The sequence below is a fragment of the Ailuropoda melanoleuca genome, chromosome 1, assembly GCF_002007445.2.
Source record: "Ailuropoda melanoleuca isolate Jingjing chromosome 1, ASM200744v2, whole genome shotgun sequence".
Taxonomy (NCBI): Eukaryota; Metazoa; Chordata; class Mammalia; order Carnivora; family Ursidae; genus Ailuropoda; species Ailuropoda melanoleuca.
Window position 1 is genome coordinate 154600526 of NC_048218.1, and position 20165 is coordinate 154620690.

A 20165-nucleotide genomic window follows, 5' to 3' on the forward strand; every position below is an offset into this window, starting at 1 on the left:
TCCTCCCCATCTCCCTTTTGAGTTGGGGGTTTGTTTTTAGCAAACATATATATATTTGATCCTTGTGCACCTGTTAAAACTCTGTACTCTTTTTATCACACTGCTGAGCAGAAATACAGTATATAGTACTAAGGATGCAGTTTCTATTTCTAGTAGTTATCATGTTATGATAAGAGAGTAATCTTATTCCACTTGTGACCAAAGTCCAAATTGAAGAAATAAAAGTAATGTTGAAGCATTCATTCAGCTTGATGTCTCCTTGAGTTCTTAATAAATTTATTCCAACTCAACAAAATATGTGATCCCTAATTGCACCTGCGGGGCACCTCTCAATTATCAAGCCATCCTTACCGTTTTTCAATTGTCTTGATTTCCATGAACTTGTACACTTAACTTCCTCAGAATAAACTACAGTAACCAACTGGGTATTTTCCAATAATCAAATCTACATATCTTTTCAGTATGCTTAATGTATTTCTAGCTCAATTCTGTTTAAGGGAGACATGAAATAGAGGAAATTATGTATAATTATAAACTCTTATTTACCGTATAAGGGAATTAACTGTAAATAACTTGGGATATTATCCTGATTCTTTTTTTTAAAGATTTTATTTATTTATTTGACAGAGAGACAGCGAGAGAGGGAACACAAGCAGGGGGAGTGGGAGAGGGAGAAGCAGGCTTCCCGCTGAGCAGGGAGTCCAATGCAGGCTTGATCCCAGGACTCTGGGATCATGACCTGAGCGGAAGGCAGATGCTTAAAGACTGAGCAACCCAGGCACCCCTTATCCTTTGATTCTGACAGCAATGTGCAACCATACGAGTAGATTTTCAGAGTCATTATTATGATGATTATCAGAATCATTACTATTATTATTTTATACCCATTAGCGTACTTTTCCATACTAACATTTACAAACGAAATTTTACTTTTAGGTTTACTTCCTATTTAAACAATTTTATACAACTGTATGAAATTATTCTACCTTTTCTCTGATATCTTTAAGTTTTTATTTTAAAAAATCCACCTTGGTTTCCCACTGGGTGGTTCATAGAAACATTCTAAAGCAATGAGCACCAGTCAGAAGAAAAGCTCTTAAAACAGTAAAAGAAGCAATGGGTGGGAAGTAGGAATGAGAACATTGATCAGCAATGCAGAGTACATAGTTCTAAGGGAATCTTCCCTCACCCTCTACCCCTTTGGTAAATCTTCATGTACTGAAGAGCCTCCCATGCATTGCTTCCTCCTCTGTTTACATTATAATTTACTCTTTCTAAAAAGTAGTGGGTCATTTATTGTTTACTGTTTGGTTCTTCATCATCTAATCTTATCATCAACATAACACTATAAAAATATTAATTTTTTTTTATCAGGAAGGACTGGGGGAAAAAATAGGTGAGATAATGCCATGTGACAATTCTGTATCCAGCACAAGCATAAGATTCCATGGGACCATAGTGAAGTGATGCCTAAAGCAGGGCTGGAGGACAGAGAAGATTTGCTGAACAGTATGACTCTTCAAGAGATGTCTATACTTAGACTTAAGAAATGAATCAGAGTTAGCCACATGAATGGCTTTCCAAGCAGAGGGAAGCATGTGTGACATCTGGGTAATGGCAAGTGGTAGAGCAAAGGGGGAAGGAGAATGAAGGGAGCAAAAGTAAGGGTAGATAGACAAAGGCTTCTACAGATCAGGAAAAAAATTCAAACATTCTGCTTAGGCAATATGGAACCTGTGAAGAATTTTCACCAGACCCACATCATGGAAATGCTGGGCTAACAATGAAGTAGCACTAGCAACAGGACTAGAGACCACTTGGGAGACCACGCAGTAACTGAAAGCTTTCTGTGATCTTTACTGGAGAGTGTCTGTACCCCAGATTGCATAGCATGTGAATTTGGTGGAGGCAAAATTAATTTTCCAGTAGATAACTAGATTATAACTCAGGGTTGGGACTAGGGTAGGGCAAGTGAAACACTTACCTTGGGCACAAAATTTAAGGGGGCAGCAATAAACTCAATAATCAAGATAAACAATATTTAGAGCAATATCTTTAAAAATGAATACAAAAACAAACTCATGGTGAATGAAATATCAAAAATTTAAATAATGACAGTAACTGGATACTTTGGGGGTATATGTGTATATGTGAAAACAGGTTAACTCCCCATACAGTGGGTTCCTTTTCCATCTTATTTAGAGAATTTCAGTTTATTCACTAAGTGTGGCTAACAACTAACTCACCTTGGAAGCCGAGAAAAAATGCCAGCTGATATTGATGTTAATGCATCATCCAAACGACCTGGTGGCTTCCCTTTGAGAAACCAGCTGATGACCAGTTCAAGAAGTATTAAGGAAATGAAAAATGGAGTTGCCTAGAAAGGAAATGGCACAAAAAAGATGCTATTGTGCTTGGTATGTAATTCTTCCACATTTCCTGGTTAGTCACTCCAGAAGTAGGAGGCCCAGAGTGACATCTCATAGCAGGAGAAGGTATATACTTATCCTAGAGGATCATTTCCTCCCAACAGGCAAAGAAATCTGATTATTTAGAACATATACTAAACAGGTGTTCAAAATCTATCATCCAATTTGGAAATGAAATACAACCATAGATGTAACCATGATAATTCTGCCAAGAAAATAATAAGCTTAGGAGGGATGGGTTTCAAGTTAGCTAAAAAAAAAAAAAAGAAAAGAAAAAAGAAAAAAAATTTAAAAAAGTACAATGATCTGAAGTCTATTATCTTCATGACTAAGACAGACCTTCTCTAAAAGGCTTCACTTAGGATACACATATTTCTAGTTTTTCATATTAGAATTACAGGAATGACAATATTGAAACTGTAGGAACAAAGCATTTTCTTCCAAGTACTTCAGAGAATATGATCATTCAAAATGTGTATTTAAAACATCATTCAAATTTTATTCACTCAGATTTAGTTTTGTGCTATAATAAGTGTTTTTAGGCTCCACTATGGATGACAAATACTGAAGAAAGTTTGGTGTTAAAATGCAAAAGATAATGATTTATGAAGATGTAAGTACCACATTTTTCTCCTTAAAAAACTCAGAAAGGAATAATATCAAATCCTGAAAAAGTTATGGGTTTCACTCACTTGGAAGCTGGTTGTGAGTTCTGAAGTTTTATAAACTGAACTCCCAAGAATGTATTCTCTGATGTCATTTTTTTCCCCTTATTTCTGGTCTGAACTAGTAAGTGTTAGAGGAATAACTTTGACAGGGTGGGGAACTTAGGTATTCAAGTTCTAATTCTGGATATTTCCACTTCTAATTGTAGCCAGGAACCAGAAGTAAAAAGTGCCTCTGAACACTACAGAATTTCAAAGAAAACTTGGTTCAAGTTCAAACTTAGGAAGTCAAAGTTGGACTCGGTCAGCTCTATATCCATTCTGCAGAACTACTCTACCAAATTAAAGAGGAAATAGTTTCCTGGGAGGTGGTTTGCCCTTTAAAACCAAAATTGTTACAAAGTTTACTGATGTCATATAACCATTTGACACTGAGCTTCTGACAACTAAATTTGTAACACTACCATGTCTAGGAAAACTTTGTACGTTTTATCATATTCTGCAGTGACATATCCAAGGAGAGGACTTTAACAAGAGAAAACTGGTTATTGATATTTTACGGAAATTCAATTCAAGTAGAAATTCTAATGTTGCTCCATGCCTTTATAAAGCTGAATTATTTTTATTAGAATTTAATAATTTGAAGAATGAAAGTGAACAAAACCTCAGGATGTGTTTAACATACTTCTTATTAAGACAAAAGCAACAGTAGCCTCTTCCCAGATAGTCTCACCTGCTTTACATAATCAGGCACCTCTTCCAGGGTTTGGAATGACGTTTCATTGGGCTTCATCATGTAAAACATCATGCGAATTCCCTGGGAAACTGAAACATCCTGTTGGGCTTCTGGGTTCATGTCTGCCCTTGTCTGATTCCCAGCTGGAGAATATTTGTGATTCAGTGGTCGAAGCCAGAGGCTGAACAAAGAGGACGAGAGCTGTGCTGCACAGAACAAGCCCTTTGTCACGGAACAGCTAGAAACAAAGCTCCATGGAGAGCACAGCCAATAGCAGATTCTGTATAGAGAGACAGGAAAACACCAGGACAAAGAAGGAGTTCAGAGTTCAGTGGGTGCATGACACATGAGGGAGGGAAAGGGGAGGAATCATGGCCAAATCAAAGATAAACACTGGAGTTTGACTGTAGGTGAAGTAACTTAACATTTAAAAAAAGAAAAACAAACAAACAAAACGAAAACATGATACAGCCTTAGAAAGGGGAAGAAAAAAGTGCTAACAGGTGAAAGTCCACTCTGAAAAAGTGGACAATGACTCAAATCACAAAAGGAAAATTCTTTTTTCTTTTCTTTTCTTTTTTTTTTGAAATTCACATTGTGTTCTGTTTGTCGTCTCCTCACAGAGCCTTATTTCCTGAAAGGACAGGAGCTCTAGTCTCAGTAAGACCAAGCTTCAAAGTCAATAAGCACTGACTATATCACGCCTCTAGATTTCTGGATTTGTATGGTGTTAACTTCTGAATGTTTGCAAACCAATTTAGGGGCATTTGGCTTATTACATGATCTACCATGTTTAATAGAACCTTGACTAATCACATTCGTATTCTTCTGAGCACTTATGGGGACTCTCTGATTGAAGAAGCTGACAAGATGTTCCTGCAAACTGTATCTGTGTTTTGCAGGAGGAGCATAAATTGATTAGAGGGCACTGCATTTGATTGCGTCACCAGTGAATGAGTGGAACTTTCCTGAACAGCCTCAGCCCTTCACCTAGAATGGCTGGGATCACTCTTTAGCTACCAACTCATCTTTTAAACATGTTTATGTAGATTTCACTAAATTATCAATATATGATTATTTTAGGAAAAAACAGAAACTACAGATAAACAATAAGTAAACTGCTACCCAGAGACACTATTAGCATTTTGGTGTATGAATTCTCAATTCTGCTGTTACATGACATACAAGCTGCTAAAAATCAGTATAGCTTGCAAAGCTGTGCAATAAAAACTATGAAGCTTATTAGAAAAATGGGATTTGGGTACAATACTCAAAAACTTTGTAATGATCCAGAAGGAAAAAAAAAAAGAAGATCGAGACCTAATAAAGACTGTACTACACTTTTACACATCCATGTTTCACGGTTAGGAAATGTATATATATACACTACAGTAAGTATGGTGCTTCATCTTTAAAAAGACCTGACATTTGTTTGTGGAAGTGGGCATTGGAAAAGTGGCAGAACCTGAGTTATTGTGGAGTCATCAACTTATCAGGAGTTCGCTCCACTCAGTATGTGGTTAGACAACTTTTTTTTTTTTTTTACTGGCTGCAGAGGTGTATGTGTATGTATGTGTATTCCAAGCAGGAATACAAAATCAGGGGCGCCTGGGTGGCACAGCGGTTGAGCGTCTGCCTTTGGCTCAGGGCGTGATCCCGGCGTTATGGGATCGAGCCCCACATCAGGCTCTTCCTCTATGAGCCTGCTTCTTCCTTTCCCACTCCCCCTGCTTGTGTCCCCTCTCTCGCTGGCTGTCTCTCTCTCTGTCAAATAAAGAAATTTAAAAAATCTTAAAAAAAAAAAAGGAATACAAAATCATTTTAAGTATTTAAAATAGCAGAACATTAATACAAAGAATTAGTTATGAAATTAGAATTAGAAATGATGGAAGAGGTGAAAAATCAAATGAGAACAAAGAAGAAATCTAGGGATTAATATCAGTAGGATGTCACTAGCATCTTTAAGCCATAGGGACAACAGAAAGGAGGGTGTGTCAATACTGCTCAGGGACTGGGTCACACATGGAAGGTCTGAACTGTAATAGGCCTAATAAGGTCATCGGCCATGGAACAAACCCCAAAAACAAATAACCAATGCAAAGAGGATTAGAAAAGAGTATGATGGGTACTCCCTTCTTACAGCCAACCAATCTCCCAGCAATACTTGCCCTAAGTGAGTCAAAGCCAATTATAAGAAAAGCCTAGGAGAAGTCTCTAGCCTGGAGGCAATACAGAACAGGGAAGAAGGAGGGGAGGAATGCATCCAAGGAAAAAGCCAACCAAGGACCAGTACACCATTATACCTTACTTAACTGTTTCTCCACTGTTGTGCAATTAAGTGTAGTTTTCCAGTTTTAGCTAATTAATTTAATGTAGCAATGAACATCATGGTATAAATACCTCATACACTTGAGTGCATTTTGTATTAAATAGATTCCTAGCTGTGGGATTATGTTATTGAAGGGTATGTAAAATTTATACTTTGGTAGCTGCTGCCAAATTCACCTCCAAAATTGTCTTCACTCTTGCTAACGCTGGATTCTATCAATCCTTTATAGTTTAAGACTATTGGGGAAAATGACACCTTGCCTTAATTTGCATTTCCCTAGTGACTTTAAAAATCTTAGCAATACATTTATTAGTCATTTGTTTTTCTTCATGTGTGATTTATTTTTAAATATATGTTGCATATGACTTTATATTGTCTTTCTATACTGATTTATACGCTATTTGTATTCTGCATATTTATGTATTTTGTTCCTGTATATGACAAATGTTCTCTCAGGCTTTATTTTTTTCAACTTGGTACCTATATGTTGTCATACAGCACTTATAACTTTGTGTGTACCGCTATCTTTTATCACTTCTGCCTTTGGGTCTTGTTCATGAATGTTTTCTTTACTAGAATTTTACAAAAATAACCTTCTGTGTTTTCTTCTAGAATGTTTCCAGGACTTCTCAGTTGTTTCTTTAGTCATCTGGAGTTCAGTTTGTATATGGTATGAAGTCATTATTTCATGTTATACCCTCCCTACCTACCCTGGATGGATCCCAATTCTTCCCATACCATTACTTAAAGTCAGTGCTGTCCACACTATTCTTTGACATATCTGCACCGTTTCCAGGCTCTCCACTCTGTCCCACTGATGTATGTGTCTATTCTTGTACTGTATCATGTTGTCTTAATTGTTGCACTCTAGTAACTTGTAGAACAACTTTTCATTTGTGAGTTTTCTTTTTCAAAAATTCTTAACTATTTTTCATGTTTCTTCTAATGGATCTATTTAAACTAAACATGAAAAATTCTACTGGCATTTTAAGTGGAACTTCATTAAATTCATGGATTGATTTGGAAGAACTGACATCACAGGCACTCAATAAACCTGTCTGGAACAAATGAACATAGACACTACCATCATTTAAACCTCATTCTGTATTTAAGTGATGCCAATGCTAACTACCAATTCCTTATCCTCTTCATTCTTTTTTTTTTTTAAGATTTTACTTTTAAGGAATCTCTCCCCCAATATGGGGCTTAAGTCCACAACCCTGAGATCAAGAGTCACACACTCCACCAACTGAGCCAGCCGGGTAACCTGATCATCTTTTATTTTATTTTATTTTATTTTATTTTATTTATTTTATTCTATTCTATTCTATTTTATACTGGCACAGGTGACAAAGTTTTTTTTTTCTTTTCTTTTTTTCACCAGAAGTTTATAAATATAATTGCATAGCTTACCATAATTTTTTCTTACCTATATATGTGAAGAATACCTTGGCTAAATATAAAATCTCTAGCTCAAAAAATAATTCCCCCCAAAATCAACATAGACAAAACAGTTTGGATAGAAACCTGTCAGGTGAAACAAGATATATGGAATAGATGGTTTAAAGCCTATACCAGAACCAGAAAGAGGAAGCCTGAGATAGTTCCAGGTGCTTTTCTGTCAGGTTTCTATCCAAAGACTCCTAGTCAATGGGGCCTTGTTGGCAGTTGCTTCTTTCACCTAATTAAAGTGGAAATGGTTAGGAAGAGCCTGATGTGAGTGATAAGCATCCAGTGAGAACTCAAGACATGACAACCTGCTGCACTATGCTCTCATTTGCAAATAAATCAGAACAAAGACATCAGAAGCTTTTTGTATTGAACAGACATTAAAAAAAAAAAACTGACATGGAATTTCCAGTGACACTGATTACTGTCCAGTCAAGAAAGAGAGATCATAGTAATTTGAATAGGGAAAGCTTAATATAAAGAATTACCAGTTTTGACATAGTCTATAGAAATATTTTTTCTATAAAAAATATTTGTCTCCTCAGGCAAGAGAAACAAAAGTAAAAATAAACCATTGGGACTATGCCAACATAAAAAGCTTTTTCACAGAAAGGGAAATCATCAACAAAATGACAAGGCAACATACCAAATCAGAGAAGATACTTGTAAGTTATATATCTAAAAGGGGTTAATATCTTATACAGGGTGTGTGTGTGTGTATATATATATATACACACACACACACACATATACATACATATATGATATTATATATATGTATAAATTTGTACAATTCAACACTAAAAAATATAAATAATTCAACAAAAAAATGGGCAGAGGACCCAAATAGACATCCTTCCAAAGAAGACATACAGATGGCCAACAGACACATGAAAAGATGCTCAACATCACCAATCGTCAGGAAAATGCAAATCAAAACCACAATGAGATATCACCTCACACCTGTCAGAATGACTGGAATAAAAAAAAAAAAACAAAAAATAACAAATGTTGATGAGGATACGGAGAAAAAGGAACTCTTTTGCACTGTTGATGGAATGAAAATTGGCACAGCCACTATGAAAAACAAGGTGGAGGGTCCTCAAAAATTTAAGAATAGAATTACCACATGATCCAGTAATTCCACTACTGGATATTTACCCAAAAAAAATGAAAAGACTAATTTGAAAAGATATATGCACCCCTCTGTTTATTGCAGTACTATTAACAATTGCCAAATTATGGAAGCAACCTAAGTGTCCATCCATAGATGAATGGATAAAGAAGAAGGGATATATACACACAATGGAACACTACTCAGACATATAAAAGAATGAGATCTTGCCATTTGCAACAACATGGATGGGCCTGGGGGCATAAAGCTAACTGAAGTAAGGCAGGCAAAGACAAATGCCTATGACTTCACTCATAGGATTTAAAAAACAAAAGAAATGAACAAACAGAAGAAAAAGACAGACAAAACAGACTCAAATACAAAGAACAAGCTATTGGTTGCCAGAATGGAGATGGGTGGTGAGATGGGTAAAACAGATAAAGGGGTTTGAGAGTATACTTATCGTGATGAGCACTGAGTAATGCAGAGAATTGCTGAATCACTATATTGTACACCTGAAAGTAACATAACACTCTGTGTTAATTCTACTTCACACAAGTAAATAAGTAAATACAAAAGAACTGTCAGCTATAATAGGGAACTGGAGTAATGAGTGAGTGCCTAATAAAAATTGAGCAAACTCTTAAAAATTTAGGAATAGCCAAAGTAAGGAGTAGCCACTACTCTCGAGGCTGGACTGAGGAACTTACTGGAAATTGCGTTGGAAGAGGTCACTGAGAGGACCATGTTCCTAGTTGACCATCGGACTGGACTCACCCCTGTCCATGGAATGTACAGTTGGCCCACTATGCCCACAGCATTGTGCCTTCAACAATGACTGTCCAGGGCCGGCTTCTGACAAAGCTTAACATCATCTCAGCTAGCATAGAAAAAAATATTTAAGGCTCAGATCCATTTTCACAGTCAGCCAATAAAGTATGAATTTGGAGATGAGAAGCAATAATTTTTTTTTTTTAGAAAGAAAGAGAGAGAGAAAGATCTCCAGTGAGGGGAGGAAGGAAGGGGCAGAGAGAGAGAGAGAGAGAGAATCCAAAGCAGGCTCCAAGCTCAGTGCAGAGCCTGACATGGGGTTTGTTCTCACAACTCTGAGATCATGACCGGACCTGAAATCAAGAGTCAAATGCTTAACTAACTGAGCTACACAGGCACCCCAAGAAGCAATAAACTTCTAACTAACACAAAACATGACACTTTTTAGTAATTACAGAAAGTCTTCATCACAGTCTCCTCCGCATGTAATACTTAGCCTTAATATTTATAAAATTATAAATCATGTAAAAACAATTTTTTATGTGGTGCTCATTGTAAGAGAAGGGCAGGGAGAGAATCTCCACATACTATTCTGCATTTTCTTTTGGCATTTAACATTTCACACTAATATTAAGTCTGAGTTCAATGTGACTTTTTTTCCCCCTTAGGTTACTCAGTTCTGCCTCCTGGATGCTTGTGGGATATTTTTGTGCCCTTGAAATTAAATCATTTTGGTGTGTTACTTCTTCCTATAGGTATATCTTGAATAAGTAAGCCTCTTAAAGCTCAGATTTCAAACCTTCCTTTACTGCAAGGAAATTTCCTGCTTTTTTACTTTACCTATTATTTTGCTCCATTTATTTTTTATACTTTTTCACAAATAAATGTGATTTATTTGTTTATCAGATCCCACTTGTCTTCCATATCCACATATTGTCTCTGAGCATTCTCATCTTTTGTTTTCTAACGTTAACTGATTTGTTCAAACCAATACTTTCTGTATATTTTTTCTTCACTGTTTCTTTCTTCCTTCTTGTTCTACTTTTAATTCTACAATGTCATTATCTGTTTTTTAAACTCTTCCCTTAACTGTCTTACTTCCCCTATTATGTCTATTTCTTATCACATAATTTCATTTTCCTCTAAAGTTATTTCCCATTTAACTTCTTCATGTGCATAAAACAGTTCTGCCTAAAATTATTCTTAATTTCCTGGGGGATCATAAAGAAGTCCTTCACCTACTTTTGGCAATCTCTTTCCCAGCCTTCAGCTCCAATTTGTTTGTTCTTGAATGGATACAAGGCTTTTTATGCTTCTCCCACCCCTGAAAGATGTGGGTAACTATGTCTTGGTAATATACCTCCAGGTATATGTGGCACTTCAGAGTTTAGCTTCATCTCATCAGTCCAACCTGAGGAGGAGGAGGAGGGGATGTGGATATGGTCAAGATGTGGATATGCTCTTTGGCCTCCTCTACTCCAGTCATGCCAAAAGACCATTTAATATAGTCTTTCTGTAATTTCTATCTATTGAAGCTGGGGAGTGTTGATGGCCTATTATGGAGGGTTTCCAGTCAAAAAATTTGCCTTTTGATTTTAGACAATTTGACAACTGGTAAAAAACAATTTGTTTACAGATGGCTTTTCTCCTCGGTGAGAAATTCTATACTCCCTTCCACCCCAGATGGTTCCATCCTCCTGAGCTGTCACTGGCCCTAAAGGCCAACATCACTCCAATTAGAGTGAGCCAGTCTCAGCCATATTTCTTATCACCAGTTTTGACCATTTGCAGATTATGGGGTTTATCTAATACAGCAGAGGGATCAAACTCTGCTTTTGAAAAACTGGATTGGAGAAGTAGCTATTCATCTTTCTACTAAGTGTTAAGAACAACACATCAAGGTGAACTTCAAGGTGGATACAAGAAAGGGGATCCTGACCCGCACTCCTATCGTTTCTCCTTCTATTATAAGGACACCAGTCCTATCAGATCCCACCCTTGTGACCTCATTTAACCTTAGTTATCTCCAAACCCAGTAATACTGGGTGGCAGGGCCTCAACATATGAATTTTGGGGGAGTCACAATTCAATCCATAACACTTCTTCATACATCCTCTTTCATCATTTGAGACGATTTCTTCTCTTACATTACCATCTTTAAAAGTTTATTTTTCATAGAAAATGTATGTTCACTATAGAAATAGAGAAAAATGCAGAACATACTGAAGGAAAAAAGTAATCATAATCCCACCAATCAGCTTAGTGCCTTATTAATATTTTTTTAAAGATTTTATTTATTTATTCGACAGAGATAGAGACAGCCAGCGAGAGAGGGAACACAAGCAGGGGGAGTGGGAGAGGAAGAAGCAGGCTCACAGTGGAGGAGCCTGATGTGGGTCTCGATCCCATCACGCCCTGAGCCGAAGGCAGACGCTTAACCGCTGTGCCACCCAGGCGCCCCTAATATTTTAATGTACATCCATGTTTAAGGTTTTCTCAGGGACATTATTTACATAAATGAGTCCACACTCTATGTGTAATTTTAGGTGCACTTTTTAAAAAACTGGAAGCCTCATGATGAATGACAAAGCCTAAAAATGGCAGATGTTTTGGTCTCTGAATCATCACCTGGGAGAGAATATTATTTTTTTATTTAAATTCAATTACCAATGTATAGTACATCATTAATTTCAGATGTAGTGTTCAAGAATTCATACAACTTAGAATGCTAGATAAGCAAAATTTAAACTTATAATGTGCTTTGTGTTTCAGTTGTTATTCTTTGAGGCTAATGATGCCCTAATGTCAACAAAAAAGCACTGGACGGTTTTGAACAGAAGCATCACATAATCTGAAGTAGGTATTAAAACCATCAGTCTGGTTTCCCTGTGAAGAATAGATTTTAAAGCAGGAGGGGACTGTACAGAAGTGACTGAGGTAGTCCAGGTACTACATGTTGGCGACTTTCACTAGGATGGCTTCAGTGGAAGGAGTGAGAAGTGGAAAGAGTCTGGATACCTTTTGATGGTGAAGCTGACGAGGTTCTCTAACAGACTGGATCAGGAAACGTGTACTTTCAAGTTTGGTTTAAGCAAACAAAAGAAGAGGTGTTGTTTACTACAACAGACAAAATGAGGGATTTGGCTTTAAACATGATATGAGATGCCTGCAGGCATCTAAGTGGAGATGGATCCAGCAGTTGGATATATAAATCTGGAGTTGAAAGCTCAAAATAGGAGATTCAGCTATGAATAGAAAGAAATGTCGACCAGAATAGAAGAGCTACAAGCCAAACATAAGGATGATTTCCACGTACAGACTCTTCAACCATGTCTGTATGCATAAACAGTCCTCATTTGAATTTGAAAACCATTTTTGTTCCATTGATTGTATTTGCATGACAACATTTTTGTAGTTCAAACACAGAAAACATAAATTATAATCTTCACATTACTATGAATAGTCTCATTACAGAAGTAATTGAACTGATCTATCCCATCCCTATTTTAAGATACAGTATAGAAAGCATATATTCTAAGAAACTGCCAAACGGTTTTCCAAAGTGTATACACCATTTAGCATCCCCACCAGTATGAGACGTCCAGTTGCTCTGCATGCTTTCTAGCCCTTGATATATGCAGGCTTATTTTTATTTTTCATTATCTTTTTCAGACCTAAAGACTGCATAATTTGTGGAGAATATATTGTCATAACACAACGTTCATTATTTTCATTCCTGTATGTTTTGAGGGCAATTAAAAAAAAAGAATATAGCTATTTGCTGCCAAAATTTTAATATTGTCTCTAAGAGTGTTTGAATCCTTTGTATTAATACTTTTCATTAGAAACTGGCACCATATGAAACTTAAATCAATCTCTATTTTCTTAGATCAGATTTTATTACTTTTGGCCAAAGTCCTTTCCACGACTTAGAAGGCAAAGATCAGGTAGAACATGATCTTTAAAGAAATTTATGGCATACATTTGAGTTCAGAGAATAAAAAACAAATAGTATTTCAGAAGTTATTTCTTTAAAATCCCATCAAGCTAATACATCTCATTGTTATTTTAACAGTAGTCAGTGCCAAAAGAGCAACTCAAAGTGCTGCACACATATCAGTGTCAGAATGGATGTAACTTGCTCTTTATAGAATTGATTTTGAGTCAGTGTTGGAATTAACCCAAATGCACAGTGCAGAATAAAAGAATGTGGAAGATCTCAAGAGTATTTCTTGAAATAGCTTCTGAGGTTCTCTGCAAAGAGAAGAATTTCTTTTGGAAAATAAGTTTGGAAAATACAAAATAATGCATATACCACTTAAGAGATTAATCTCATGTGCAATAAATATTTTAAAGGTTCTGACAAGTCCAGCAGCAAATAAATTTATTTTAATTTGCTCAACTTGCAGTTTTTCAACTGTAATTCACTGCAGAATTCATATTACTCTCACACTTGTGAATACCTTGTAGAACATGTATTACATCCTGCATGGTTTGGGGATTGCTAGTTAAATTAGGGTCTCTGTACATTTCTCTTTTAGGGAAAGAATGGACACTTATCTTTGGTCATGGTAATTATTGCCCATAATCTAAGGGGAAAATCACTATGAAAGACTTGTATATGATTCAAAATAAGTAAAAAGGCAAGATTAGTGTTCTCTACTACATATAAAAGTGTGTTTCTAATAATACCAGCAGATCAGACAAAGCCCTTTACCTAAATATCCATCACAGGAACTGCTGCCTGCTGATGAAAGGACCTGTGAACCTTCTTTTACGAAGCAGAGTTGAAGCAATTCATCGTAGACATAAATCCAGGTCTTATCATTCTCTAGGACATGTGGTTAGGAATTTCTCCCTAGTTTCAGTACCAAGAATAATGTGTTTCTCCGAACAGCACTGGTGCTATTTAATTTTATGGGTGCTATGAATCACCTACCTAATCATGTTTCCCACTTCAGATGGTTTAATATGTAGCTTAGTGCCAAATTTATGGCATAAATCTAGCCAGTGTATAGCACTCAAGTGGTAGCATACCAAACTCACTCCTGGATCCACATTGATTCCTGCCTATATTTTCATTGCTTAATTTTTATCACCTATTTCACTCTGTTGAATTAAGCTTTATTGAGTGTATTGGTGTTAGATATTTTAATTCCATCTTGTCATGAAGTAAAGTAAAGTTAATAGATTGTTTAATGAGTAAAATGAGCAATTCTTTAGTTAGTGCCTCATTTTGACAGGCCTTCCCAGGAGACACCTGTAAGTTTTTATTATCCTCACAGAAGCACATATTGTGATTAAGAAGAGCCAATATCCCCTGGGATCAGGCTGCTGGTGATGCAAATGGGAAAAAAAACTGAAGATGTTTAGGAACTAATTCATGATCCAAATCCAAACTGATGAATTTTGCATTGAATTTTTTATTTCAAGGATTATCTCCCCAAATCAACATATATCAATACTTTTGAATCATAGTTGACTTCTACTTCAGACTTTTTCTTGTTGGAAGGAGATTATTAAACTTATTCTGTGTTTTGTATAAGGAAGGAACCCTGCCATTATGTACTTCAAATACCTAACGGGTATCCGAATCCTCACTTTGGGGTGCAGCAAATAAAGGCCTACAATGGCATTAGAAAAAACAGTTACTAACACATGTTTCTGCATGGTCTCCCCATGTCTTCCTTCCCCAGGAAGTTCAGGAATCCTCCTCTGGGAAGGGGGATTCTTGTTGGAAAAAGACTGTCCCAACTTGCTGATATAACCTGAATGTATAATTTTGCCCTTGAGGCTAGATGATTCCACCACACTACCAGAATTTGTTTGAACTATAATGAATCACTGTGATATTGTTGCTCTCACCTAGCAAAGAATCCTTGTAACCCATTTGAAATCAGAAGTATTCAAAGATAACTGTTCACTTTTATTGCCACCGCTGGAAAATTAATTGCCTTCTTCAGAGGAATGAATTGGTTGTCTCATGATCTGATTGCTACTTTTTTTCATTCGTGAAAAAAAAAACCCTCCTAAGTCATAGGGATTTTTCAAAATAAAAGGGAAGACACCTCACACAAACATATCCAAGACCACATACTTTCTGCAGCTTCCCCACTGTCTCAGAACTATACCGAAATTTAAAATTTCTGCTCAAAAGTCACTGTTATGGAAATGAAAAGATGGCCCAGACTGGGAAAAATTTTTTACATCTTATATTTGATAAGACTTGGATCCAAGATCAACAAATAACTCAAAACTCAAAAGCAAACTACTTTTAAAAAAGATTTGAATAGACACTTCACCAAAGATTATTCAGATGGCAAATCAGCACCTAAATAATCAATGTCATTAGTTATTAGGAAATGCAAATTAAAACTACTACACACCTATCCACTCTAGGATAAAATCTAAAAGACTGGTGCTATTGTTTGTAAGGATATGGACGAAATGTGATGATATGGACCCTCATTAACTATTGATGGGAATGGAAAATGGTACAAATCATGATGGAAAGCTGTCGCGAAGACTCTTTAAAAATTTAAACATGCACTTACTTTATGGTCTATCCATTTAACTCCTAGAACTGTACCTGAGAGGAATGAAACTACCCACCCATGCAAATAACTTGTACATACATATTCACAGCACATTTATTTGTATTTATAACAGACAACTCACACTAATCCATTGGTTCATTATATAGCATGCTAAATGTCACCATCACCACATTGAGTTTCCAGGGAATATTCAGTAGTTCTGTCAAATTTCACTGAACAGCTTATACCTGGGAGACTACCTTGATGCTTCTATTTCTTACTTTCCATATTCAGTTTAACATCAATTCTGGCAGGTTCTACTAGCAAACATGTAGGTACTGGACCTACTTGTGAATTGTGAAGTCAGATAGTGGGTCATAAATAGAGTTTTTAAAATAAAATAAAGCAGAAAGAAAGATAATTAAAATATTTCCCAATGTCAACATTTCTTATCAGGTCTATAAATAAGTATAATTTTATGAAATTTCATTACAGTTGTATACATACCAGTCACTGATACACATATCTTACCAGTTGAAATTTTATTTTTGTTTAAATTTAAATTGCAGTTTAAAAAAATTGAAAACCATATCTCCAAATCTGACTTCTTCCCTACTGTTACCATCCATCAAGCCTCCTTTATGTCTCTCCCGCATCATTACAATTACCTTCTATCTAACCTATCTGCTTTTTCTCCAACACACTTTGAATCCACTGCTTACACAACAATTAGAAAAACCTTTTTGGTATGTTAATCATATCAATCATTTTTCACCTTAGAATTTTACATTCCCTTTCATTGCTATTGGAACAAAGTAAAAATTCCCATGCCCACCGTACCTGGATTTGAGTATATAACATGAACCCACTCCTGGCAATCTCAGCAACAACCTTGCTGCATGCCTCCACCTCCTTCATTTCATTCCCTATGATTTTTCTGTCAGTCTCTCAAATGCACCTCAGCACCTTTAAGCTTATTTTTGCTTCTTCCTTAAATATTTTTTATGTCCTCTTAGTCTCCTCAGATCCCTCTCACTCTTCATGAATACTGTAATATGCCCTCCTTAGAGCTGTCTTCTTTGAATACAAACTGACTCCTGAATATCTCACTTGAATACTACATACATATTTGGAATGTGACATGTCAATATTGAGCTCATCACTGTTTATCACTGATCTCTCCTCCTGTCACCATTGTCAAAGCTGTGATCTTTCCTGTATCATTACCTCTGTGAAGGTTGCCACTTTTTTAGAGTATACATGTTTCTACAAAGTTTAAATACATCTTGAATGTATCAGCTTTTTTTCATGAGATTAAGAAAGACAGAGAATGTTTGAAATACACCATTCCATAGGATTTTTGAACTTCATAGATCTTATCATCATACTATGACATAATCTGCAGCATCCATGCTTATCTCTAGGACTGTGCAATGTCCTACTGCGTGCATTCATTGTGGACAGTGGATTAGGAGCCCAGATCATTTCTGCATTAGGGCAGAGGCCTCCCAGCCCAAAAGCAAAGGGAGCATAGCTGGCAAGTTCTAGTTTCAAATTAGTTCCAACCTGTAGCAGAGTCTCCTATAAGTATGCAGCTATGCTGGACTTCTTCTTTTTTAAAATCCATTAATACATCAATAACCCTGCAGTCTCCACTAAAAGACTACTAGAACTGATAAATGAAATGAAGTTGCAGGATACAAAATTAATACACAGAAATCAGATGCATTTCTATATAGTAATAATGAAGTAGCAGAGAAATTAAGAAAGCATTCCCATTATATTGCATCAAAAATAATAAAATACCTAGAAATAAACTTAACCAAAGGGGTGGAAGACCTGTACTTCAAAGACTATAAAATACTGATGAAAGAAATTGAAGTTGACACAAAGAAATGGAAAGGTATTCCATGCTCATGGATTGGAAAAACCAATATTGTTAAAATGTCTATATTACCAAAGCAATCTATAAATTTAATGCAATCTCTATCAAAATACCAACAGCATTTTTTTACAGAACTAGAATAAGTAATCCTAAATTTGTATGGAACCACAAAAGTCCCCAAGTGGCCAAAGCAATCTTGATAAAGAAGAACAAAGCTGGAGGTGTCTCAACCCCAGATCACAAGATAAACTACAAAGCTGTAATAATAGTAAACAGTATGGTACTGGCACAAAAACAGAAACAGAATAGAAAGCCCAGAAATAAACCTATGATTATATGATCAATTAATCTATGACAAAAGAGGCAAGACTAAACAAAGGGGAAAAAACATCTCTTCAACACATGGTGTTGGGAAACCTGGACAACTACATGCAAAAGAATGAAACTGGGCCATTTTCTTACACCATACACAAAGACAAACTCAAAATCAATTAAAGACCTAAATATGAGACTTGAAACCATAAAATTCCTAGAAGAAAACATAGGCAGTATTTTCTTTGACATCTGCTGTAGAAACATTCCCCTAGATATGTCTCCTCAGGCAAGGGAAACAAAAGCAAAATTAAACTGCTTTTGGACAGCAAAGGAAATCATCAACAAAACAAGGCAACCTACTGAATGGGAGAAGATACTTGCAAATGATACATCTGATAAGGGATTAATATCCAAAATATATAAAAACAAATACAACTCAATACCAGTATTAATGATAATAATCCAATTAAAAATGGACAGAGGACCTGAAGACATTTTTCCAAAGAAGACATACAAATGGCCAACACGTGAAAACATGCTCAACATCATTCATCATCAGGGAAATGCAAATCAAAACTACAATGAGATATCACCTCATACCTGTCAGAATAACTAGAATCAAAGACAAGAAAAGACAAGTATTGGGGAGAATATGGAGAAAGGGGAGCCCACTATTGGTAGGAATGCAAACTGGTGCAGCCACTGTGGAAAACAGTATGGGGGTTCCTCAAAAAATTAAAAATAGAATTACTGTATATTCAAGTCATCCCACTACTAGGAATTAACCCAAAGAAAACAAAATCACTAATTTGAAAAGATACATGGACCACTATGTTTCTTGCAGCATTATTTACAATAGCCAAAAAATGGAAGCAACCCATGTCCATCAATAGAAGAATGGATAAGGATGATGTGATATATATACACAATGGAGTATTACTCAGCCATGAAAAAAGGATGAGATCTTACTACTTGAAACAGCAAAGTTGGACCTACAGGGTATAAATGATAAATGAAATAAGTCAGAGAAAAAAAAGTACCATATAATTTCATTCATATGTGGAATTTAAAAAACAAAACAAATGAATGGGCAAAGGAAAAAAGAGACAAAGCTGGTGGTTGCTAGAAGGGAGATGGGTGTCAGGATGGGTGAAATACATAAAGGTGATTAGTACACTTATCTTGATTAGCACTGAGTAATGTATGTAATTGTTAAATCATTATATTGTACACCTGAAAGTAATATGACACTATATGCTAATTACACTTCAATAAAAAAAAGAACGGTAAAATTTGTTAATACATGATTTCTACTAGTCTTTTTCCTGTCCTCAATCTACGTTTTACAATATACTTTTAAGATAATAAGTATTTGATAGTTCTGTTTAAACTATCAATTTCAATATTTTTATCTTAAATTTATTTGTAATATTCCTTGAAAAAAATTGTGAATTTTCTTAGATGTCATCTTTCTCAGAAAGCTATTTGCCAATTCAGGTGCTTAATATTTTACCTCTAAAACACTGAATGTTCCTGAAAGTCTTCAAATACATAGATATTTGGTGTCTTTCTGATAATTAAACATATCTTGAGGTAAAGTAATAAATATTGCACCTCTTCCATGGACAGTAAGGCTACCCACTTCTATTAAAATTTTAAATGACAATCTGAGTCATGATACAATATTTATTCCTGTTGCATATACATACCACTTGGTATTCTTACGCTACAAGATATCAAAGGAAAAACACTGAAATGTCTTATAGATGAAGAACCTCATGTTCACAAAGAAAGCAATACTGAGTCCAATGCTAAATTCCTAGCCAACTGATTTTTAATAGTTTCCCTTATTCATTCAAGAAACTTCCTCACTCACGCATTTTATAAATAATTAAATATTATTTGCATTTAAGTTCTTATGTTTATTAAATTTTTT

At 35.7% G+C, this 20165-nt stretch overlaps 1 protein-coding gene across 2 annotated transcripts in view; it reads right to left on the reverse strand.

Moving 5' to 3' along the window:
- Positions 1 to 4101, reverse strand: part of AGMO (alkylglycerol monooxygenase) — a 346489-nt gene extending 342388 nt beyond the window's left edge. For both annotated transcript variants that reach the window (XM_034668583.1, XM_034668580.1), the window contains exons 1-2: positions 3828 to 4101; positions 2247 to 2377 (exon numbers count right to left, since the gene is read on the reverse strand). In XM_034668583.1, coding sequence (XP_034524474.1) covers positions 2247 to 2377; positions 3828 to 3950 — 254 coding nt within the window. In that variant the 5' untranslated portion in view covers positions 3951 to 4101. The remainder of the gene's footprint in view (positions 1 to 2246; positions 2378 to 3827) is intronic.
- Positions 4102 to 20165: the final 16064 nt, after the last annotated feature.